This window comes from Phyllobates terribilis, unplaced genomic scaffold (assembly GCF_046119375.1).
Source record: "Phyllobates terribilis strain yellow unplaced genomic scaffold, ASM4611937v1 Scaffold_36__1_contigs__length_13169755, whole genome shotgun sequence".
NCBI classification, from domain to species: domain Eukaryota; kingdom Metazoa; phylum Chordata; class Amphibia; order Anura; family Dendrobatidae; genus Phyllobates; species Phyllobates terribilis.
In genome coordinates this window covers 6644137-6669600 of record NW_027362796.1, presented here as the reverse complement: position 1 = coordinate 6669600, position 25464 = coordinate 6644137, and the positions used below count along the sequence as shown (strand labels likewise).

The 25464-nt window shown below is 44.1% G+C and overlaps 2 protein-coding genes across 2 annotated transcripts in view; both read right to left on the bottom strand.

Moving 5' to 3' along the window:
* LOC141182811 (gastrula zinc finger protein XlCGF66.1-like) overlaps positions 1–24054 on the bottom strand; it is a 257706-nt gene extending 233652 nt beyond the window's left edge. The window contains exon 1 of the mRNA XM_073660934.1: positions 23983–24054. The gene's annotated coding sequence lies outside the window, so the exon portion shown is untranslated. The remainder of the gene's footprint in view (positions 1–23982) is intronic.
* The window catches only part of LOC141182896 (uncharacterized), a 90283-nt gene continuing 66020 nt past the window's right edge, over positions 1202–25464 (bottom strand). The window contains exons 6-9 of the mRNA XM_073661011.1: positions 18928–19077; positions 18619–18798; positions 8579–8594; positions 1202–7252 (exon numbers count right to left, since the gene is read on the bottom strand). Coding sequence (XP_073517112.1) covers positions 5229–7252; positions 8579–8594; positions 18619–18798; positions 18928–19077 — 2370 coding nt within the window. The 3' untranslated portion in view covers positions 1202–5228. The remainder of the gene's footprint in view (positions 7253–8578; positions 8595–18618; positions 18799–18927; positions 19078–25464) is intronic.

Genomic DNA, 25464 nt, shown 5'->3' with positions numbered 1-25464 from the left:
CTATAGTACAATGTTTTGGAATAGTAATTTTACATTTGTACATAAATATCTGAATACTTCCTGATGGCTTATTTTTTTCCCTATTGAGACATCAAAAGAAAAAGAATATATCTAAGAAGGGACAATTGTGTGGACTGAGACTATGATTATTTGCTGACACTTTGGATATAAGGATAAAAACTCTTACTGTAAGGAAATGGACTAAAGTATTTCTGAGGTTTTCTGAAGCAATACCTGGGGTAATTAACCATTGCTCCCATATGTGTATGGATTTCTTGAGAGCGTTCCTTTTTATATAAGCTCCACTTTCCAAGCATAGAGTGTTATTTATCCTGGATTTTAGTTCTGATATCGTTGGGGGAGAATTGTCTATCCAATGTAGTGCCAACAACTTTCTGGCTTGGAATAATATTCTTGAGCCACCTATTTCCATATAGGAGTCTCGGTCTACGTCCTCTCCCAGGAGTCCTAGGATACAGATTTTAGGTTCAAACTGAAGTTGTATCCCAGATACAGATAGTACAAGAGCGATCACCCCCTTCCAGTAGTCACCAATATTTACACATTCCCACGTCATATGCATCAGGTGGGCGTCATTTTGACCACATCTAGGACATGTGTCATCCGTTTGTATTCAAATTTAAAAAAAAATACTTGGAGATCTATATACCCTATGAATGAGAAGAATTTGGGACAATCTTTGTTACTCTGACAATGAAAGTTTCAGTGTCAAATCAAAGTTTCCCTCCATTGCTCCTCAGATACGGGACCTACATCCTGCTCCGTTTTTGTCTTAGTTTTCAAAGGATATTTATCCAAATGTAGGGCCAGTAACTGCCTATAAATAAGGGATATTAGACATTTTGTATCTACTGCTGTAGAAATGGTATCTATTGGGTGATATCTATAAATCAGTATGACGTTTATCCTAAGTTGTGTGCTATATGCATGACATGTTTGCAGATATTGATAAAACTTCCTATGTGGAAGGTTAAAATCTGCCTTTATTTGTTCAAAACTCTTGAAAAATCCATCCCTCAAGAGTTGTGATACCAAACATATTGTCACGCAAGGTGTGGGAAAGACTTAGTGCAACACAAAGGGAAGGGGCAAAGGGAGCCCAGACTCTAGGGAAAGGGGGGAGTGGAGACCTCCTAGGCTGATCTGATATCACCCTGTCTCCACTGAGATCCCTATATTGGTTTTTCACCAATCGCGAGCCTAAAATCTGTATTTCCCTAGCTCTTGGCCCTGTATAGGGAAGGGGGGAATGAGCGCTAGTCAGTTCCCACTAAACACTAAAGACAGCAAGGAGAGACAGACACGGGGGAATTAGCTTAGTTTGAGTCGACTTCAGAGAGATTGCAACACGTCCTCTCAGCTCCAGGAGGAAGCAAGCAGACTGCACCAGCTCCAAGCCTTCACAAGGGGTCATGTGAATATCAGTGGCCCCTCCCTCTAGCAATAGTCAGTATTTAAACACCCAGCCTGGGTGTCAATTAGCTAGAGGGAGGTAGCCACTGGGTCCTAGAGTGAGACATCTAAGAAGGTGTCTGTAATGCCAAATGAAGAGATCTTCTGCAACCAACTACAGGGCGACTGTCTGTCACTTCTGACATACCCATGATGCATATACCCCTATCCTCCCACTCACTAACATCTTTTAGTTTCTGTAGCTCTGGTAAGTTATAGTTGGGCCATAAAGTAGAACAGTTTGTGTATTTTCCAATTCCCAGAATATTTTTACCCCTATCCCACACCTTTAATATTAACTTTAGTGTAGGACATTTTAAGTGATTTTCTTGAGGAGGCCCTAAATCTAGTACCGAGAATGGAAGCTTCCACTTGGTTCCTTCCATAAGTAGGTGCCCTGAAATTACATAATATTTGCAAGTACCCCATCCATGAAACCATCTTAACTCCTTTCTAGAGTTAAGCAGGTCTGCATATACCTGGAGGGAAGCAGATCGTTTATGTTGTTTGTTAAGGCGATCAATCCGCTCAAGCAAATGGGAGACTTTAGTTGCTCTCTCTTTTTAACCTGGATCCATGTTTATTAGTATCCCTCTGAGGACGCATGTGAGTGCTTCCTATTTAAATGGTAAGGCAGTTTCATCATGCTCATATATTTGAAGGACTCTATAGTCTCAAGAAGGTCTGAGACACAGAGTGAGTCTTTCAGCAGATTAGCATTTGAGTTCCGACAGCTGAAGCCTTGGTGGAGTCAGGTATAGTCAGATTACAATATACAGGAGCATGATCTGACCATACAGCAGTTCCTATCTGAGATGTAGGTTGCCATGTAAGCAAGTGATGGCTAATTAATGAAAAGTCTCTACGGCTATATGTATTATGTAAAGGAGAATAATACGAATAATCCTTTACTTCTGGATGTAGTATCCTCCATACATCGACCAGTTGGAAAGACCAGAGCATGTTTAGCAAAGCTTTTGAGTGATTTAGATTCCTGACTCTGGCCCAGGGATGCATCTAAAGAAGGATCCAAGAAAATATTAAAGTCACCTCCAATGATGGTAAGGTCCTCCACAAAATGTTTTAGTTTGTTTAAGAATTGACGGCATGTCTTAATTAGGTCACAATTACGGAGATAGAAGTTTGCCAAAGTCAACTGACAGTGATCACTGCCGCATACTATTGTAGAAACACGGTCTGACATGGAGGGGAGGTATGTGTTTGTTAAGATCTCGATCTATGTCTGGAATAGAAAGTAGTAGATCTGTAGTGGCCGCCGCAGGGTACTGCACATTCGCCTTCCATTCAATTGAATGGGAGGCGGATGTGCAGTTACAAGTGGCGGCCACTACAACTTGACGGCCAAGCACCGCAGGTAAGGACTTCCCGCCGGCAGCTGCTGCCGCCGGCACCGATAACAGCTGGCCGGCGGGGGTTCGGGACCCCGGCCGATCATACAGTACATTGATGCCCTATCCTATGGATAAGACTTCAATGTCAAAGTAGTGGACAACCCCATTAAGTCCCCTGACATTCAATGAACAAGTTTTGAGTTGTGCCTTATTATATGAAAAAAGGAGGAGGGAAGGAGAGAAAGATTTAAGAGCAAAGAGGAAGTATAGACGGTAGATAGTAACGTCTACCTCTCAGTGTCTAAGAAGTATAGATTATGAATAAATCAAAAAAAGTAGGAAATTGCGAAACAAGCAGATCCCAATGCAAGTCCCAAACTGGGGGTTGTCGTTAGAAGCGCAAGTCAAACCTTCAGTCCTAGGGTTCCTATTAGGGGGAACCATGGAATATATAGCAAGCAAAGTAATACAGCCTGATATTACAGTAAAATAATGTGACGTCAACTTATATGCCGGTCTAATATATGAACTGAAACATTCTGTATAGTGGAAGAGTGGCACCTAAAACTCTATTTAGATATATCTAATTATATGCTTAAAGAAATAAGTAAGCATCTGCAAACTGTCTCTCATCAGGGAAGGTAAGATTCATTTCAGGAGCTCTTTTGACTGGCAGGTTCCATTCCCGTCTGGGGAATCCTTATCAACTGAACGCCTTCTAAGATGTGCAGGAACGCTCTGTGACAATGGTGGAGCAGGGGGCCTGTCAGATATATGGATTCCGTCACGTTTTGTTCAAGATTATTGTAATTGTTCTTGTATGTGTACCCCTTTTTCACATGTAAAGCGCCATGGCGCAATAATAATAAATAATAATAATACTTCTGGTAATATCCAGGACATCACAGAATGGTCTCATGTCGCTTGGATCTTTAAAAGTATACAATGCTCAATTTTTTCGTACTTGCAGCTGGAAAGGTACCACAGGAGTACAGCAGGCCATTTTCCCATACAGCATCAAGTAGTGGTTTCAATACCCTTCTTTTAGCAAGTGTCATTCAGGATAGATCTGTGAGCAATTGTATGCTTTGTTCATTGAAATCACCAGGACAAAAATGTATGTGACAGATATGGACGCTCAGGATCTGGGCCATGATTGTCTAATGTACGGTGCGCCCTGTCAGTCTTCAGCCTTATCAATAGGGTCACCAAGGATATTATTAAATAATGTCTATAGTGTTGTCATGATCTCTTGTGCATTGATGCTTTCAGATATACCCCTTATCCAGATATTATTGTGATTTTCTTGATCATCAACCATATTAAACAGATGGTTTATTTACTGGCTGTGAAGATCCAGTGTTAGTTTCTGAGCATTTTGATGGCCTCTAACTTGTACGACATCAGCCTCTAATCTCTGTACCTTGTCAGTAAGCTGTGATAGGCTAGAAGTGAGGGAATGTATTTCAGTTTTTTATGTGGCCTCCAGCGTTTGTATATATTGCTCCATCTATTGTTTAGTAGGGATAGACGCAAAATATGAAATAAAAAATCAATTATAGCGTTCCCCATATCAGAATCCCCTTTGACTCAGGGTGGGGAGTAAATTTCCCTGTGAAGCAAGCACTGCTCAGCATGGGGGCTTCGGTGAGAGTAGAGGGAGATTTGTGGAGCTGTTTTCTTGTGAGGCCTACATATTGAGAGAAGTTGGTGCAGGACTTACAGGCTGGAGCTGTCTGGCATCATGAGGGTTAAGACTGCTTCCTTTTCCAAGCTGAGATGAGGCAGTAATAGCTCCGGAGCAGGAAGATAAGACTTTCAATAAGAAACACTGCATGTCAGACATGCTGATGGAGGTGGAAAACCTCAGACTAACCTCGGATCTCTTCTTTCTTTCCCATATCGGAAGTCATGTTTGAGGCTTTTTATAATTCCCCCAGGAACACGGTCTGAAGAGAGTGCTCTCAGTGTGTGCGTTCTCTCAGTGCTATGTCCATGCCATGTCCCTCCTGTTGATGTTCAATACGTCCAAAGGCGGCATTGATTGGGAGCAGGATTGTGTGATGTAACAACCTTATGTGAGCCCCGGGAACGCGTGTTGTGACACCAATGGAACAGCGCCAGAACGGGAGCTGTGTATGAGTGTTTTTATTTTATCAAGGCCAAACATGAGGAATGAGAAATAGTTGTCCTAATAGTGGACAACCCCTATAAGAAGATACAATTTTCAGTTAAAAATGAAAAAGGCTTCTCCCCTGTGTGACTTCTCTGAAGTTTGTTAAGACTTGATTTCCGTGTAAAACATTTCTCACATTCAGAAGAGGAAAAAGGTTTCTTCCCTGTATGAGTTCTCTGGTGCTTAACCAAATCTGATTTCCGGCTAAAACATTTCCCACATTCTGATCAGCAAAAAGGCTTTTCCCCTGTGTGAGTTCTGTTGTGCGTAACAAAACCTGATTTCTGGCTAAAACATTTTCCACATTCTGAACAGGAAAAAGGCTTCTCCCCTGTATGAGTTCTCTGGTGTATAACCAAATCTGATTTCCAGCTAAAACATTTTCCACATTCTGAACAGCAAAAAGGCTTCTCCCCTGTGTGAGTTCTCTGGTGCTCAACCAAATCTGATTTCTGGTTAAAACATTTCTCACATTCTGAACAGGAAAAAGGCTTCTCCCCTGTGTGAGTTCTCTTGTGCTCAACCAAAACTGATTTCCGGCTAAAACATTTTTCACATTCTGAACAGGAAAAAGGTTTCTCCCCCGTGTGAGTTCTCTGGTGATTAACCAAATCTGATTTCCGGCTAAAACATTTTCCACATTCTGAACAGAAAAAAGGCTTCTCCCCTGTATGAGTTCTCTGGTGATCAACCAAATCTGATTTCTGGTTAAAACATTTCTCACATTCTGAACAGGAAAAAGGCTTCTCCCCTGTATGAGTTCTCTGATGTCTATGAAGATGCGCTTTCTGGAAAAAACATTTCCCACATTCTGAACAGGAAAAAGGCTTCTCCCCTGTGTGAGTTATATAATGTCTGATAAAACTTGACTTCAATGTGAAATATTTTCCACAATCTGAACAAGAAAATGGCTTCTCTCCTGTGTGAATTGTCTGATGGTTATCAAGATGCACTTTCTGTTTAAAACATTTCCCACATTCTGAACAGGAAAAAGGGTTCTCACCTGTGTGAGTTCTCTGGTGCCTAACCAAATCTGATTCCTGGCCAAAACATTTTCCACATTCTGAACAGAAAAAAGGCTTCTCCCCTGTGTGAGTTCTCCAGTGATTAACCAAATCTGATTTCCGGCCAAAACATTTTCCACATTCTGAACAGGAAAAAGGCTTCTGCCCTGTGTGAGTTATATAATGTCTGATAAAACTTGACTTCAGTGTGAAATATTTTCCACAATCTGAACAAGAAAATAGCTTCTCTCCTGTGTGAATTGTCTGATGGTTATCAAGATGCACTTTCTGTTTAAAACATTTCCCACATTCTGAACAGGAAAAAGGCTTCTCCCCTGTGTGATTTCTCTGGTGCCTAACCAAATCTGATTTCTGGCCAAAACATTTTCCACATTCTGAACAGAAAAAAGGCTTCTCCCCTGTGTGAGTTCTCCAGTGATTAACCAAATCTGATTTCTGGCCAAAACATTTCCCACATTCTGAACAGGAAAAAGGCTTCTCCCCTGTGTGATTTCTCTGGTGCCTAACCAAATCAGATTTTTGGCCAAAACATTTTCCACATTCTGAACAGGAAAAAAACTTCTCCTCTGTGTGAGTTCTCTTGTGCTTAACCAAATCTGATTTCTGGCTAAAACATTTTCCACATTTTGAACAGGAAAAAGACTTCTCTCCTCTGTGAGTTGTCTGATGGTTATCAAGATGCACTTTCTGTTTAAAACATTTCCCACATTCTGAGCATGAAAAAGGCTTCTCCCCTGTGTGAGTTCTCTGATGTCTAATTAAACTTGAATTATCTGTAAAATATTTTCCACATTCTGAACAAGAAAATGGCTTCTTCTGCTTGTGACTTCTCTGATGATTAACAAGATTTGATTTCTGGTTAAAACATTTCCCACACTTGAAACAAAAAAATATATTCTCTGCTGTGTGAATGTTTTGATGTTTAAAAAAAGACTTTTCAAGGGAAAAACTATTTCCATATTCTGAACAGAAAAATGGCTTCTTTGCTTTAGGAGCAGTTTGTTTTTTAATGCTTATTTCGTGACTTTGATTTTCCTTAGTGTTCGGTAATGAATCAGAAGACAGGACCTGTTTCAAAGTATCAGATGATAGATCTTTGCAGTGAAGGGATGATGGTATATCTGGAGTAATGGCATTCACTTCAATTGTATCCTGCGGGATCTCAAGATCATCTGATTTAAAAATTGAAGATGTCAGCTGTTCCTCTGATCTCCTGGTACAGTCATCTGCCAAGAAGAAAACCAAGAAAAAAAATCAGCCTTACTAACAACAAATCAGATAACAAATGCATTAGCATTTTAGTGTTTCTTGGGTGTACTGGAGTGTCTGTCTATGTGGGGTGCACTTATATAGTGCTAGGCAGCCCTCCTGATCTAATAGTATGGGCAACATCACTAGTTACTCTCTACAAGGAGAAAGGTTACCCCTTAGACCTCAGTCCAGAGCCTCTCACCTAGCCAAATCAGTTCTCATACTTTGCACTGACGAGGGCCAACAGCCCGAAACTCCGCGTCTGCAAATTGAGATTCTGATTTGGCTTTTATCCTAAGTCATATTGCACGACTCGTTAAAGGGTTGATTGTGACTAGAAGGATTTCTGCTTCCAATAGGTGGCGCTATAGAGTTCAAGTCCTCTTTTTCTCTGAAGAGGCAATTTACATCTGCCAAGAATAAAACCAATTATTTATGAATAACATATCCTTAAAATTTATATTGTTGAATATTTCTAATTAAACTCTCCGTAAAAATGCACTTTATGTAAAAGTATCATTATTTACTAAGAAAACATCACAGAAAAAAATCAGTCTTACCAACACCAAATCAGATAACAAATGCATTAGCATTTTAGTGTTGGTTGGGTGTACTGGGGTGTCTGTCCATGTGGGGTGCACTTATATAGTGCTGGGCAGCCCTCCTGATCTAATAGTATGGGCATCATCACTATCCTAAGCCAGACACTGTGCATCACACCTACCTGTGTGACTGGCGTCCTATACAAGCTTCATCTGTGTGCATCTTTAATACTAGGCAACCACCCCCTCCATGAATTGGTAGGTTTGTGAGTGGTTGCTCCACCAGTATTTTGCACCTGCACTGCCCCCACCTTTATCATGGGGGTCTTCGGCATCCTGTAGCATTTGTTATATGATTTGGTGTTGGTAAGGCTGTATCTTTTTCTGTGAATTTTTTTTTATTTTGCCCTATGTTAGCCGTCATTATTCACCAAGACAATAACAGTTCACAGACTAATAGAAAACCTCATAGGATGAACCAGTAGAGCGTGGTGTTCAACTGTTTATTAATTCTGCCTCCCAAATATGGAATAAAAAGCCACCAAACAATGTTATGTAGGTGAAAATAATATCAATAAAAACTTCTACTCATCTCACAAAAAACAAGTCCCCACTCAGGTCCACCATCAGTCAATGGAAAACCAGAGGTTTCCACATTATTAGTGGCTCATAGGCTCTTGAAAAGCAACATGGCTTCCATAAACCAATCCAGCAATATCCACTCCCCCAAAGTCAAATTTCACCCTAATTTTCACTCACCATCATCCACTGCGTGCTAATTTCCAGAAAGTGCCTGTGGAATGAAAATAGTCACTGCTCCTATAGATTATTTCACTGAGGGTTATAATTTCCAAAATGAATTCACTTTATGGGGATTTTTACTGCCCTGGTTTTCTGACATTTTGTCATATTAGGGCTTCTGCAAATGGTGTGTCCCATCTCCTCTGGGATCTGCTCCTGCGACGTCTGCTTCTGTCACCAGGAGCCGCCTTATTCATCCTGCAGGTGGCGCTGGTGATGGAAGAGACGTCAGAACCAGAAGCTCTGGGTGGCACAGGCTCTGCGCAGCCAGTAAGATTAGGGAGCCTGGGACCAGTAGTACCATCCAGTCTGGCAGTATGGGTGTGTGTGCTGTCCACCTGGAGTAATCTGCTCCCTGCTTTAGCCAATTGGAAAGTACCATACCCTACTAAAGCTCAAAGCATATTGCCAAAAGCTAAAACACAGCAAAATAGGGCAGCAGTGTGTACCTGCCCAGATCTTCAGAACTAAATGCACTACCAGGATGCAGCAAACCCACATAAAGATGGCGGCTACACAGGTGCAGAATACTGATGAGACAATCACTCACAACCTACCATTTTATGGAGTGGGTGACTGCGTAGTATTTGAATTGCACACAAAAAGGCTTGTATATGGAGCTGTTCACACTTGGATAGTGCACAGTATCCGACTTACAGCCTATTAGTTACGGCCATACTATTAGATTAGGCGGGCTGCCCAATACTATCCAAGTGCACCCCATGAGAACAGACACAGTTTACAATGCCCGCACTGATGGGCCTGGCTGCACCCGGGGATAAAAAAGTGCAAAAATGCATATATATAATATATGGATAGTACCGGGCAGCCCGCCTAATCTAATAGTATGGGCGTAACTAATAGGCTGTAAGCCGATACTGTGCACTACCCAAGTGTGAACAGCACCCTTTACAAACCTTTTTGTGAGTAATTCAAATACTAAGCAGTCACCCCTCCATGAAATGGTAGGTTGTGAGTGATTGTAGGTTGGTTGTGAGTGATTGTAGGTTGGTTGTGAATGATTGTCTCATCAGTATTTTGCACCCGTGTAGCCGCCATCTGTATGTGGGTATACTGCACCCTGGTAGTGCATTTAGTTCTGAACATCTGGGCAGGTAAACATTGCTGCCCTTTTTTGCTGTGTTTCTTCTTGAATATTGGGGGAATATTGGGGGCTTTGCTTTTTGTGCATATTACCAGAAGCTGCCAGATACAGCCTTGTTCTCCTCTGGTTCAGTCCTCTGCGCTCAGCCCCCGGCTTGTGTATTTGTTTCCTGTTGTGACCTCGGCCCAATTACTGACTACTCTTGTGTGATTTTCTATTTTCATTGACCTCCATGTTGTGACCCGGTTAAGTGACTATTCTTCTTGCCATTTCACTCAATAGAACAGCAGGAAACACTGTGGCCCAAGCCTAGGGGTCTCTGTCTAAGTCCAAATCCATGTAGAGGGGTTAAAGGGTGATGAGCAAGGCAAACCCTGAGATCTGGAAAATGGAGTAGATGACGCCAAGCCTGTTTGTGGTAGCCATCTTTTGCGCTGCCAGGTGACCATGAACAGTGTCCCCAATACATTGTGTCTGCAAACTATTCGAGCAAGATCTATATTCAAATAGCTAAATGTCGCTCCTTCCCTTCTTAACCTGCCATGTGCCCAGACAGTAGTGTGCAACCGTATATAGGGGATTGTCGGATTCAAGAGAAGTTGGAAAATAATTTGTAAGGTCCATTTGTTTCCTATTATTCTTTGTGAAGAATTCCAAAGTTATCACCAGATAAAGTGACACATGTCAGATTTGAAAAATGGGCCCAGATAGGAACACAAAACTGGCTACAAGAAGGGGTTAAATCAGAGTATTTTGGGCACTAACTACTGTAGTCAAAACTGTGACTATAGACAATAACACATCTACTGAAATGATCAAACTCAACAGTCTTCATCAGTAAGTAGTGAGTAACTAGCGGTGAAACCTCTCTGGGGTAATTAGAGTATGGGGCTCGGTGGCTCTTGGCATCTAAACTATCGTAAGGGCCAATATTTTCTGTCAGATGAGTTTCAAGAAGAAATATTAGACGTTCAAAGAGAACTTTTTATAATAGTGCAGAGCTGAGGCGTCTTAAATTTAGCTTAGAGATATATCATGGCACAGGTGTAATGTTTTTTTGTTTAGTTTGTCACAATCCTGTTTGAAGTTAGTTTTAAAAAAAATTGAAAAGTCAGGATAAAGGGAAACTCTGCTGTTATTGTACAGAAATTCACACTTGGCCTCACTGCAAATTTAATGTTGTCGATCATAAAAGTGAAGTTTGGCCAGAAAGACTGGACCTGGTCTTGTAGGGACCATATGAGCACATTCAGCAGCACAGAAGGGAGAGAAGGTAGATTCATCCAATAAGATATCAGGGATCTAGGAAGCCAACAGCATCATTACCCTCCGCTTTCTCTTACAGGCCCATCATAGTATTTTACTTCAAGTGATTTTCTAACTTGTCATCAGGTAACGGTCAGCATCTTCTAATCCCAGGGGGGAGGTAGATCCTCCAGGTTGTAAGTTCTATAGAAAAGGGCTTTCAGTGCCCAAAATCATCTGAACAGTTTTGGGTGGAGGAGAATGTTGTGGTCTAGAGGCAAAATGGTGATCACACGATTGTGATACAGCTAGACTACACCACCGATAAAGCAGCCACAGCCGGTGACTAAGAAGAATCTGTGACTTCTCTGCATTTAGTGTTTACTAGTGATGAGCGAGTACCGTAATATTCGTAATCGCTATACTCGCTATATATATAGTACTTTGTAATAATTGCGTATTCGTTCAGAATAGCGAGTACAATGTAAGTCAATGGGAAATGCGAATAATTTTCTGCTGGACCCTACAAAGGGGCCTGAGGAAAAGATGATGGGAAAGTGAAATGGATGGGAAAGTGATGAAACAGAATGGGAAGAGCCTGGAGAATGAGCCTGAATGCATTTCTGACTCACATATGGTTTCTGGGGATAGGTTTGTCGCATTGTTACGCCACTTTTACAGACACACAAGAACAACTACCAAACTTAACCTAAATTGAATTTAACAGGCCAAAAAGGTTAAGAAACAGTTTTTCCTGCACAATCACTTGTATATAAGGCTAAATAAATCAGAGAAACCAAAAAATACCCCTTTTAGCGTTTGTTCACACATACTGTTGTGGCTTTTTTTTTCGCCTTTTATAATTGGGAGGGCCCTGACTTATACATTTTGTAGGTCCGTCTGTCATACATCATCTTTAGTGCGCTATTCCCCAGCACTTTACAAGCACAGCTAGAAAGTATCAGTATGTATGTAGATATTTGACCTGAGAGGCCTCAGGTGGCTCTGTAACATGCGTTTTGGAGGGACAGCTATTACTTAGACATTTGGGCGGTCCCTCCATCATTGACACTCAGATAGTGGAATACACATTCCATAGCAGTTTACAATATGCTCATTGTAGCATTGGGCTTGACCCTCCTCCTCCACCACCATGTGAGACTCGGGCCCTAAATTCAAATGTTCAGATCGCCTGCAGTAAGCAGGAAAGCTGAGTTTTGTGAGAGCCCTTGTGTGGCCCTGTAACAAACATTTTGAAGTGCCCTCCTCTAGAAATTTTGGAGTTGCCTCTTGTGTACACTTGAGAGTGCCCTCACTTATTCATACTGTAGGGGTACTAGAAGGTAGCAGTGAGTGCGGACTACGACCCTCAGGTATGGCTGAACTCAGTGAACCGTAAAAATAAAACTGCACTAGTCAACTCGATGACAAGCTCAAATATATCACTTGTGCAAGTCACTGGACAAAGTATTTATGGTGCCCCCCCTCCAGGATGGGTTGGTGAAGCTTCTTAGAGATTGGCTTAGAGATTTTGATTGTCAATATTCCCCAGATTATATAGCAGGAGAAGACTTCTTGATACTGTACTACTTGGTCCAGTAGAATGTGCATCGTATTTCCAAAAAATACTCCTGGGGCTGGGGGCTGTGTCATAGGTGCAGGAAGATTGCATGACAAGGGCCTCCCTTGACAAACATTACCTACGATGGAGTATTGTAGTAGTTGTGATCCTCAATTTAAGTTTTCAGAGGGCCATCAGTCGGTCATCAACAATCAGTGTAAATTTCTATTGAATATGTATCCCCTATCTCACAATGTGACACAACCTGTGAGAAGGGCCTCCAATGACAAATATTAGTTTGGAAGGACTACTGTACATTCCAGATTTGTCCACTGCACAATGTGCATATGGTTTGTGAAAATTAGGCCTATTGGCTAAGTCATGGTTGACGCAGGAAGCCACCATCCCAAGGGCCTCCAATCACAAATAGTAGTTAGGTTGGAGTAGGAATACTGTCCTGGTTTGTCCACGGCACAATGTACATAGGATTTGTAAAAATTAGCCCTATTGGCTGTGTCCCGGTTGACTCATTATTTTGGCTGTGCCTTTGACAGCTAGCTTGGCTTGTGCCATCAACATCTGAAAATCTGTCAACAAAACCCAAAATGCCAAAAAAGCCTGTTGTTAAGGGACGTGGACGTGGTGTTGTCAGTGGTGCGCGAGAAGCCACTCAGTCTGTGTCAGGTCAGAAGAAGCTTGATGCATCCACAATGTTCCTGGAAAAAGTTCCCGGTCTGGAACGTAAACATGTGTGGAAGCCACAAGAGCGAGAGCAGATTCTGTCTTGGATAGCAGACAAGGCCTCTACGCATTTGTCAAGCAGCACCAAAACTTCCACGACCACACAGTCTACTGTGGATACACAGAAGGCTGGCCCTTCCAATCCTGAAGCTGGTTCTCCTTCCTCCCACCATTATCAGTCACAGGAGACATATGACCCCAAGCTTGGCCACTCCGAGGATCTGTTTGGTACGTATCCTTTGGTTGGCTCTGGCCTATCACCATGCAGCATTGAAGAGGGACAAGAGGTGGCGGCGTGCGTTGATGCTCAAGTATTTTAGGACCTACAACCAGAAGAAAGCCACTTGGAGGAACGTCATTTACTGTCTCCAGAGGTGGAGGCTGATGATGATGAGACACAGTTGCCATCAGGTCAGCCTACAATATCAACTGGGAAGGAGGATGAGATAGAAGACGACGTGGTCGATGATGAGTCCACTGATCCGACCTGGACCGTTGGCAGCAACACAGAGGAAGATGGACCAACACAGGCACCAAGGGGTCGTGGTTTGCCCAGAGTAAAAACTGGGTCAACTGTTCCCAAGAGCACCCCCGCTGTGCGCCAAGTCAGGGCAAGAGGGCGTTCAGCTGCTGTGTGGAATTTTTTTTTCTAAAAGTCCTTCAGAGAAAAACATTGTTGTCTGTAGCATCTGCAATACCAAGTTGAGCAGAGGCCAGCGCAAAGGCAACCTGAGCACAAAGAGTATGAGAAACCACATGGCAGCCAAGCAGCCGAGTAGGTGGGCGGAACACCAAGGTACCAAATCTGCGTCTGCGGGTCAAACCAATAATAATAATACTCTTTATTTATATAGCAACAACCTATTCCGCAGCGCTTTACAATTCAGAGGTTCATATTCAACAGTCATAAGTAACATAGCTAAAGATAATATAATAATTAAAGGAAAAATAATGATGACCCTGCTCATAAGAGCTTACGATCTACAATGAGGTGGGGGGTGACACAAAGGACAGGGACTTATTTACAATGATGGTCCAATCATCTTGAGGGGATGAGGGATAGACAAAGGTTGCATAAGCTGATCACCAGCCAGTATCTGTAGTGCTTTTGGGTTCCGTGGAAACTTATGCCATGTCGCCTGGGCTATGTCCTTCAGAATCTGCTGTTCAAGAAGCAGGCGCTCATACCTCCTGCCCACAAGCTGCGGTTGCTCACACGCAACAAACATCAACCACATCCACTTCCTTGTTCCAGCAAAGTGTCCAATTGTCCGTGCCTGAGAGCTTGGAAAGAATGCGTAAATGCCCAGCCACGCACCCACAGGTACAAATACTAAACTCGCACATTGCCAAATTGCTAGCTATGGAGATGTTGGGCTTGTGGGAACACAGTCTTCCATGATCTCTTGGCTGTGGCTGCCCCACGATACAGTGTTCCCAGCCGCCACTATTTTGCCCGATGTGCCGTCCCTGCGTTACACAAGCACGTGTTAAACAATCTGAACCATGCTCTCACCAACACCGTAACCGGGAAGGTCCACCTAATAACAGACACCTGGACAAATTGTTGTGTACAGGGGTGATACATTTCTGTCATGCCACACTGGGGGAACCTGGTGGAGGGTGGGACAAAGGCGCAAACTGGAACATCACACATCCCACCCACGCTAAGAATAGCGGTTCCAACTTCTGTCAGGGTCTCCACCTATTCAAATTCCACTTCCTCTCTCCCCTTCTCCTGCTCCTAATCCTCTGCTGAATTATTCTCCCCATCACTGCCAAGCTGGGACCTGTGCAGCAGCGCATCGGCAAAGTGGCAAGACGCTCTGCTGAAGCTGATCTGTTTAGGTCAGAAAGCACACACTGCAACAGAGCTGCGACAAGCTGTAAAACAACAGACCAATCAGTGGCCTCTGGTCGTCTGCGATAATGGGCGTAACCTGGTGGCGGCTTTAAAGATCGGCAAGCCGGTACACGTGCCATGCATGGCTCACGTGCTGGACATAGTTGTTCAGAAATTTCTGAAAACTTTCCGTGACTTCCTGTACCTACTTGAGAAGGTGAGCCATATTAGCGCCCATTTCCGCCATTCCTCTACTGCTTTTGCTGCTTTTACAGTGCTGCATAAGCGCTTGAATTTGCCAAGTCACCGACTCATTTGCGGCCTGCCCACGCGGTGGAACTCCACCTATCTTAGGTTTGCGAGGATTAGTGAACAGCAGAGGGCAGTAGCTGAATACCAGCTTCAGCATGCTGGTCAGACTGAGAGTCAGCCACCACACATAACATCTGTTGAGTGGGTGTGGATCGCTGACATTTGTGAGGTTGTTGAGAACTTTGAGTACTGCACCAGCCTTGTGAGCGGTGATCAGGCTATTATCAGCGTAACCATCCCGCTACTGTGTCTCTTGAAACAATCACTGCATAATCTCAAAGAGAAAGCTTTAAGTGCCCAGAATGTTGATATGGAGCCAGATTTCCCAATGGGTGATACTACCCAGCCCAGCCAATATTCTGAGGCAACATTGGGTGAAGAGGGGGAGGATGAGGAGGGAGAGGACTTGTTTTTCTGTGCTACCGAGGGGTAATGCTACAGAGGGGACACCCAACCCAAGCTTCATGTCTGCCCAGCCTGGATGGGCTGGAGAGGAGGAGGTGGTGGAGGAGGAGGAGGCGAGTCAGCGTGAGGAGAGGGTGGGTACTGTTTCTACTGTTGGGGACACAGAACATTTGCCTTTTTGCAGCTTGACCCACATGGCACAGTTCATGTATAAGTATCTGTGGCAAGACCCTCACGTGATACACATTTTATCCAACAGTAATAATAATAATAATAATTTTTATTTATATAGACCAGCACAACAGTAAAGGCTATCTGTGCCTGTAACAATGCCAAGGAGGAATAAGTTGCAGAACATGGTCAAGGGGTACTTAAGTGACCATCCGTGCGTCCTTTCTGACACTTCAGTTCCCTTTAATTATTGGGTGTCTAAGCTAAACACTTGGCCGACCTCTCCTTATATGCCTTGGAGGTGCTGGCCTGCCCGGCTGCTAGTGTGGTGTCTGAGCGTGTTTTCAGTGCCGCTGGGGCAATCATCACTGATAGGCGCACACGCCTCTCCACGGAGAATGCAGACAGACTTACTCTGATTAAATTCAACAAGGACTGGATATCTCCACAGTTTGTAATCCCTCCAGATGAGAGCAAGCCAACCTAAATTCACCAAAAATGCAGATTCATGCTACTGCTGTTAACGTCAACCCCTTCCCATAAGAACCCGTTTCCTTCCTTCGTCAACCATGACTCAGCCCATAGGGCTAATTTTTACAAACTCTATGCGGATTGTGCAGTGGACAAACCAGGACAGTATTCCTACTCCAGCCTAACTACTATTTGTGATTGGAGGCCCTTGGGATGACGGCTTCCTGCGTCAACCATGATTCAGCCCATAGGGCTAATTTTTACAAATCCTATGCAGAATGTGCAGTGGACAAACCAGGACAGTATTCCTACTCCAGCCTAACTACTATTTGTGATTGGTGGCCCTTGGGATGGTGGCTTCCAAAATAGTGGTTAAAATGGCCTGGTGCGTGCTTTGTAGCAAGCGGTGGGAAAAGTTTGGACTACTGCTTTGTGTAGGGCACAAAATGCTTTTTTAAGTGGACTAATATGGACAGAAGGCAGGCTGACACCCCAAAATAGCGGTTAAAATGGGCTGGTGCATGCTTCTTTTGTAGCAGGCAGTAGGAAATGTTTGGACTACTGCTTTGTGTAGGGCACCAAACACCTTTTTAAGTGGACTAATGTGGACTGCAGAAGCCAGGCTCTGACCCCTAAAACAGCAGGGAAAATAGACCGGTGCTAAAAAAAAAAGGCAGCACAAAATGCTACTTCTGTGTGTGCTGGAAAAATATTGCTTTGCTTCTGACAAGAGCTGTTTTAATATGGACACTGAAAGAACACTAGCTAATACACTCCCTACCTAATACACAATCTCTCCCTCCCTGTTCTCTGATTTTGTTGTGTGCCTTCAGCTCTGAAAAGAGCTATTTTTTGGTGCTATTATGGAGCTAGTGAGCGGCTCCTTTAAACACAAAACTAGTATACACTGCAGGTAGCCCTTAAAAGGGCTTTTGTTTTATCAAGAGGCCTAAACACTCTCCCTAGCAGCTCAGCGATCTCTCCATAGGCTATTACAATGCAGGCTCCAGATCCAATGTGCACAAAATGGCGGCGGCAAGGCTTAAATAGACCCCATGACGCTGGGCAGCCAGCCAATCACAGTAATGCCACAACCAAGATGTCTGCGGCATTACTGTGATTGGTTAAGAAGCCCAGCATGTTTAGTGGCAGCAGAGAAGGCGCCAAAACTGCAGGGCGGGACATCCGAATATAGCGAGGCGAGTACACAAATACTCGCAGAATAACGAGTAACCCGAATACCGTACTATCAGTGTGAAAAGCGAATATTAACAAATACACTCGCTCGTTACTAGTGGTTACTACTCACCTGTGTAGTCAGTTTTGGGTGGAAGAGAATGTTGTGGTCTAGAGGCAAAATGGTGATCACACGATTGTGATACGGCCGGACTCCACCACTGATAAAGCAGCCACAGCCGGTGACTGAGAAGAATCTATGACTTCTCTGCATTTAGTGGTCAGTACTCACCTGGGTAGTCATATGTAGGAATCTCCTCTTTACACCGCTCATCACCCCTCACATATGTCTCTGTAGTATTAATATGGGTCAGATCTTCACCCTGAAACAAATATTGTAAAAGTCACAAACAGATGAGAAGTCACATCTATGATCAACTCTAATCCTGCCATCTCCACCGTTCTCATTACACAAATAGAAAACACATAATACTGGTGGATAAAACAAGACTGAACACAAGACCTTCACAGCCGTCTACACATCATAGGGGAGATCTCATGACACTTTCTCTCCATCTACCTGATGATCCTGAGGAACACTGGGATCTTCTTGTTTACAGTCCAGTGGAAGAAGAGGACGTGGACATCTCTCTGGTGTTGTCCTCTTACTGGATAGATCTGGAGGAAACACATACAGGGACTGAATTAATTCTTTACATACAGATAATTATAGGCCGTGTGTATTTAGTCCTGTCTCTTACATGGAGATGTGAGGGGCTGGGGAACCTCCATCATGATGTCTTTGTACAAATCTTTGTGTCCTTCTAAATACTCCCACTCCTCCATGGAGAAATAGACAGCGACATCCTGACATCTTATAGGAACCTGACACATACAATGATACAGTCATCCCCCCGATCCCTTCATAGCGTTACTGTATAATGTCCCAGCATTCCCAGCAGTGTCACCTCTCCAGTCAGCAGCTCAATCATCTTGTAGGTGAGTTCTAGGATCTTCTGGTCATTGATGTCCTCATGTATCAGGGGATGAGATGGAGCCCCGGTGATTGGGCTCTGTGGTCTTCCCCATCCCTCAGACACAGGGGCCTGACAGCGCCCACTAGAGGTCTTCTTCACTATGGTGTAATGCTGGTTATGGAGAGACAAATTATTAAATCTCACTACAGACATTTCCAGAGTCCTCACCTCTCAAGTTCTGTCCATCTGTAACTCCCATAGATAAGAATGAGGTAATGTGACGTCATCAGAATCTCTCACCTCTCCAGTAAGTCGGAAGAGGATCTCTAGGGTGAGGCACAATATCCTCTCCGCCATCTTGTCTCTGTCCATACCCATCTTTGATGGGTCCATAAGGAAAATTCTCTTATATAGAAGATCTTCACTGAGAGCATCCGATATTGTAGGGACCTGAATGAGAAGATGATTAGCCAATGTAACATCATAAAAATACTGTGTAATTACACAATTACTGGAGATAATAAGGGAAAACATATGAGGAGATATATCATTTTACAGTATTTAGTTTTCTTCTTTACATCTAGTAATAAAACCTATATATTTTAGGCCACAGACAACAAGCAGTTTCTTCCTTGGAGTCTGTAGCTGAACTCGTTTCTCAAAGACTCATCTTCCATAATGCTAATTCTCGTCTCATTTACCGACACTGCAGTCGGCATTAGCAATACTGCAGGAGATATTCATTACACGTGACATGAGAAATAATTACTTCATGAATAGGACGACATCTTCATCTTCTACTACGGCTGTAGAAAGATATTTGGCTAGAGTGCTTCACTGACTACATCTCCACCGGTCGTCTATATGAATGTTTTCCGTCTTCCCCGGACTGTAATCTTCTATCACGTTAGATCTCATGTCTGATTCACACACAGAAGTTTGAGGCTTTCACACATGGTAAGGTTTTTAATATTATACAGAGTAGGACTATCTCGAATGGGTGCACCTTGCTATGGTGGGATAGCTTTCATGCTATTTTTGATCAAAAACAGTGTTGATAAGAACCCTAATTTATTTAAACGCACTTTTGCTTTTTATTTATTTATTTACAGTAGGGTTTATGATAATTTTTCTTTATAGTTTTTTTCTGATTTATGGCCATAGTAAACATGCGTCTATGTGCTGCATGGATACCAATTTAAACCAAGCTCAAAATCTGTGTTTTTTCACGGGCACCATAGTGGCCGTATGGGCCGACGCTATGGATGATACACCCCTAACTATCCAACTATCATTTGGTAAAAATCTCATAGGTCCTGGATTCATTAGTACCTGCACCAAGAATGGGGCTAAGTGAGTATTTATTAAAGGGAATCCACTTCAACGACTACCCCATAGCTGATTAAAGGGAATCTGTCACTCACTGGGACTTATCTGACCTCTAATATGGGCATACAGGTGATAGAAATGTGAATCTATACTTACCTGTATGGCCCATATTAGAGGTCTGTTTGCTGTGAAAAGGCTTTTTATTCAGTGAAGATTCCGATGCTTGCGGGCCGGGAAGAAATGCCCTGTGACGTGTAGTCACCATGTCCAGGTCCCGCGCACTTCACTTCTTACGGAAGGCACAGTGGTACTGTGTACTAGGCAATCATAGTGCTGCAGGGATCTTGTGCACAGGCACTGGAGAGTCATGGTGACTTCCCGGCGCCTGGGCACAAGATCCCTTCAGTACTATAACTGCTTAGTACACAGTACAAGTTCGTCACTACCGTAAAAAGCGCGCAGTCGTGGGATCTGGACATGGTGACTGCACGTCACAGGGCACTGTGACGTGCAGGGGAGGTGGGAAATATTTTAATTAACACAGTAGGCGGGGATTTCTTCCCGTCCCCCGGCCAGCAAGCATTGGAATCTTCACTGAATAAAAAGCCATTTCACAGCAAAAGAAACTCTAATATGAGGCATAGATGTATAGATTCACATTGCTATGACCTGTATGCCCATAGTAGAAGTCAGATAAGTCCCAGGGGGTGACAGATTCCCTTTAATCAGCCGTGGGGTAGTCATAAAACCAGATACATATCAAGGTATTGTAAGGTGGCTAGTGGTCGCATAGTCGATGGGAGATATGTGTCACAGAGATGGCTAGTCTCTGTGATGTAACCCGGAGTGTTTCTCTAGGGCACATAAGCACTAAGAGGATTGTTCGGTGCACCTGGGAGCCGGGTTACAGGTAGCTAGGAGAGAATGGGCGGGTCCAGCTACCCACATACCTCACCTCTGGATGTGGTTAACAGCCTATAAAATGAAGTCAGTTGTTTGGCACATGGTCTGTGTGTTTGGAGGTAGAAGGCCTACTGTGTATGTTTGTCTTCAGACCAAGCCAGGACACTGGACGCTACCCCAGCTTGTGTGGCACACAGGCCTGGCTGAGCAGAGACCTGCTAAGGACATTTACTTTGTTTGCCTCATCTAAAGGCTATTTGCTTTTATGTTTGGCTTCTGGGTTTATGAAGCCATAAACCCACATGAACTTTTAAAGGAACATGCCTCATATTTTCCTCCCGTCGCATCCAAGTGAGTAAAACCCCTACTATATGTATAAAGAAAAGGGTATGGTACTCAGAAAATGTTTCAATAATCCACCTCAACGCATTTCCCCCAACAGGTTCATCAGGAGGCTTGATACTGGGATGATAATTCATGATGTTCAGCATAGTGTGCCTAATAGCCAGGTGTCCATGTTTAAATAGCCCAATTCATCCAAAACCCCTCCCAGACTAGGAGGCCCATTCCCATTCCTAGAGGTGAATTGTCACAGGATATACAGAATGGAGTCTGTCTACAATAATGTACTGCACCTACGCTACTTCTCATGAGCTAGAGGACCGATAATGTCCATCCCCTAGTGTGCATGTTGGGAAGTGACGTGCTTTACACTGAAATGCTAGATAAACTGATTGCGGCCAAGCCACTCATACCTGTGACTGCGCATGGCCGTAGTTATAATTCCACACCGGAGCACATGTAGGATCATTGTCCGCGATTGCGCATGCCTAGATGTCTGCACTCCACACCGGAGCACATATGATATTGGATTGCATTCCACCAACAGAAAAATCCTATCTCTGAGATCAGCGTCATGGGAGACTAAAAACAAGTATTGCACATCCTCCCATCATGCAATAGGCATGTAGATCTACTTTATCACTACAGAAAATATGGGATGGTGGCCCACAGTAAATTCCTAAATGGTCAAATTTAACCCCCATTGCATAATTAGACATACACAAGGAACACCACACTTGTTAGTTACTTAATAGTATAAGTGGGATATAACTGATAAGAAATAATTCTGATATAGAAGCTCAGATCTCTCGATGAAGTAAAACAATATGTGAACCTCATTCACAGGGAACTGAGTAGCAATGGGTAGAGTATAAAATCCAAAAATGTAATCCAGAATGGGGCTGTATTCATACAAAACAGGCATAGGAAATTTGTTCATTCAGTCCCTTAGGGGCTAGTGAATCCAGTCTGGAAATCCACTCACTTTCCTTTTTGACTACACATGTATTGAGATCACCTCCTCTCACATTGGGTTTAACCATCTCAATGATGCAAAAGGAGATGTCTCTTGTTTCACCTCAATGTGCACTGTTCATGTGTCTCACTAATGGGGTGTCCCGACCATGGTGTATTTTGCCCAAATGCCCCCCACCCTCCTCCTATACTAACTCTTGGTCGTGCATACATAATCTAGGGGACAGGTGCATGTGGCCATATATAAAAGTCCTGAGGTTTTACAGTTGGAATAATCCCTCTGGAAAAAGATTTTACCTGTAGAGGAACTCGAGAAATATTTACATGGTCTCATCCAATTACATATACAACTTTCTCGAGGTTCTTCTATCCAGCCAAGTCCACTTGGGTGCAGGTTTTTATCGAAAATATGCACTAAACAGTCCCTAATTGACCAACCCTTTCTGAAACGTATTGTGGGAGTAGATCCCACAGCACCCTCAGGTCCAGGTCGGCCAGGGTTTTCTGAGGATATTAAAGATATGGTCACTCTGATTGTTTTAAATTCCTATTACTCGTGTTATCCCATCTTTTTCTTGCTCTCTTGGTTAGCTATAGAGGAATGTCTGTCTCTCCCGATTTTCTGCAAACAATCGTGCGGAATCCAAAATGTACTGTTGGTACCCTTTTTTTCATGAATCTTGTGTTCATGTCTATTGCCTGTATATTAAAATTTGTGACATTAAAGCAGTCTCTTCTCAACCGTAAAAATTGGCCCTTGGATATTGCTTTTTTTTAAGGAGGATGGGGTGGTGACTATCCCACTTCAATAGTTTATTAGTGCTTGCAGGTTTTTGATAGATGAGTGTCCCTATGGTCTTATCCCGTACTTTCTTGATTGGTACATTCAGGAAAGGCAACTGGTAATAGTTGAATTCTGATATAAATCTCAGGCCCACTCTATTGACGTTGAGTTCCCTAACAAATTCAATAAACTTTTCACTCGTCCCTGACCAGATTAGAAAAATTTTGTGAATATATCTATACCATACCCCAATATATGGATGCCACCACTTATGATCATCCCTGAATATTGTGGTTTCCTCCCACCAGCACAGGAATAGATTAGCATACGAGGGGGCACAGGGGCTCCCCATCGCAGTACCCCTGAGCTGGTGGAAGTACTTCCTGTCAAAAAGAAAGAAGTTATGAGTAAGAGTGAATTTTAGAAGATTGTCCATGAAGTCATTATGTCTGCTACACTCTATTGATCTCGATTTCAAGAAACGTCTTACCCCTCTGATACCATCCTCATGTGGTATATTACTGTACAAAGCCTCGATATCTAGTAAGGCCTGCTCCCCTTCATGCATGTATACATGCTCGAGGGGAGCAGGCAAAAGGAAAACCAACTCCAGAGGGATTATTCCAACTGTAAAACCTCAGGTGGTACTGGGGGAACATTTTACTGTGGGGGGCATCATACACACTGCATAAGGGGCATAATGGGGGCATTACACTGTGTGGGTGCATCATTCATACTGTATAAGTAGCATAATGGGGGCATTACACTTGTGGGGGCATCATACATCCTGCATAAGGGGCATAATGGGGGCATTACACTGTGGGGCAGTAAAGGGGTCCTGTACTATGAGAACAATACGTTTCCTCCCTTCCTGTCTCCATAGTTGGGTCGTATGTATCTATTACAGGAAACAGAACAAAAACCTTATGATTCTTATAAAGGGGCAACACAAGACCCCAAAAGAGTCTCCGTGCTGAAGGGGTTAATGCCCCCTGCGCCCAGTAATGGGGGTCTCCACATACCTCCACCTGCAGAGCCGCCACCACATATATGGCTGCTCTGTGCGCACAGGACCTGTGATGAGGTCACAGGAGGGGAGGAGTCAGGGGTCACATGATCAGGGGCCTCAGTTGATGCAGGACTCTGCTGTGCTGGTTGTCATGGTGCTGGATGAGCTGAAGTTTATGTGTGGGGTCAGGAGGGGTTTACAGTGTGGATGTAGCAGAGCCGCGTGTGTACGAGGTGTACGGAGCGGAGCCGCGTGTGTACGAGGTGTACGGAGTGGAGCCGCGCGTGTACGAGGTGTACGGAGCGGAGCCGCGCGTGTACGAGGTGTACGGAGCGGAGCCGCGCGTGTACGAGGTGTACGGAGCGGAGCCGCGCGTGTACGAGGTGTACGGAGTGGAGCCGCGCGTGTACGAGGTGTACGGAGCGGAGCCGCGCGTGTACGAGGTGTACGGAGCGGAGCCGCGCGTGTACGAGGTGTACGGAGTGGAGCCGCGCGTGTACGAGGTGTACGGAGCGGAGCCGCGCGTGTACGAGGTGTACGGAGCGGAGCCGCGCGTGTACGAGGTGTACGGAGCGGAGCCGCGCGTGTACGAGGTGTACGGAGCGGAGCCGCGCGTGTACGAGGTGTACGGAGCGGAGCCGCGTGTGTACGAGGTGTACGGAGCGGAGGTGCGCATGTACGAGGTGTGCGGAGCCATGTGTTTGAGGTGTATGGAGCGGAGCCGTGTGTACGAGGTGTGAGGAGCCATGTGTTTGAGGTGTACAGAGTGGAGGCGTGTGTGTACGAGGTGTACGGAGCGGAGCCGCGTGTGTACGAGGTGTACGGAGCGGAGCCGCGTGTGTACGAGGTGTACGGAGCGGAGCCGCGTGTGTACGAGGTGTACGGAGCGGAGCCGCGTGTGTACGAGGTGTACGGAGCGGAGACGCGTGTGTACGAGGTGTATGGAGCGGAGCCGCGTGTGTACGAGGTGTACGGAGCGGAGGTGCGCATGTACGAGGTGTGCGGAGCCATGTGTTTGAGGTGTATGGAGCGGAGCCGTGTGTACGAGGTGTGAGGAGCCATGTGTTTGAGGTGTACAGAGTGGAGGTGTACGCTTGTACAAGGTGTGCGGAGCGGAGGCGCGCATGTACGAGGTGTGCGGAGCCATGTGTTTGAGGTGTATGGAGCAGAGCCGTGTGTACGGAGTGGAGCCGCGTGTGTACGAGGTGTGAGGAGCTGCCCACTTACTAAAGACTATGATACTTTTCCATCACTGTTACAAATATAACGCTTACATTGGAGTAAGAGTACAGTGAGGATTGGAAGGAAAGCAATATTGAATTGTGTGGATAAAACAAAAGCTTGTTTAAGGTTTATTCAAAAGTGGTTACAAAATAAGGAAAAAAATAGTTGATAGCACAGAAAGAAGTATCAGGTTATAAGAGAGAAAACAACATTCATAAGTTGTTAAGTATACAGCATGAGATGGTCCGTGGTGGAGATTCTCAAGGTATGA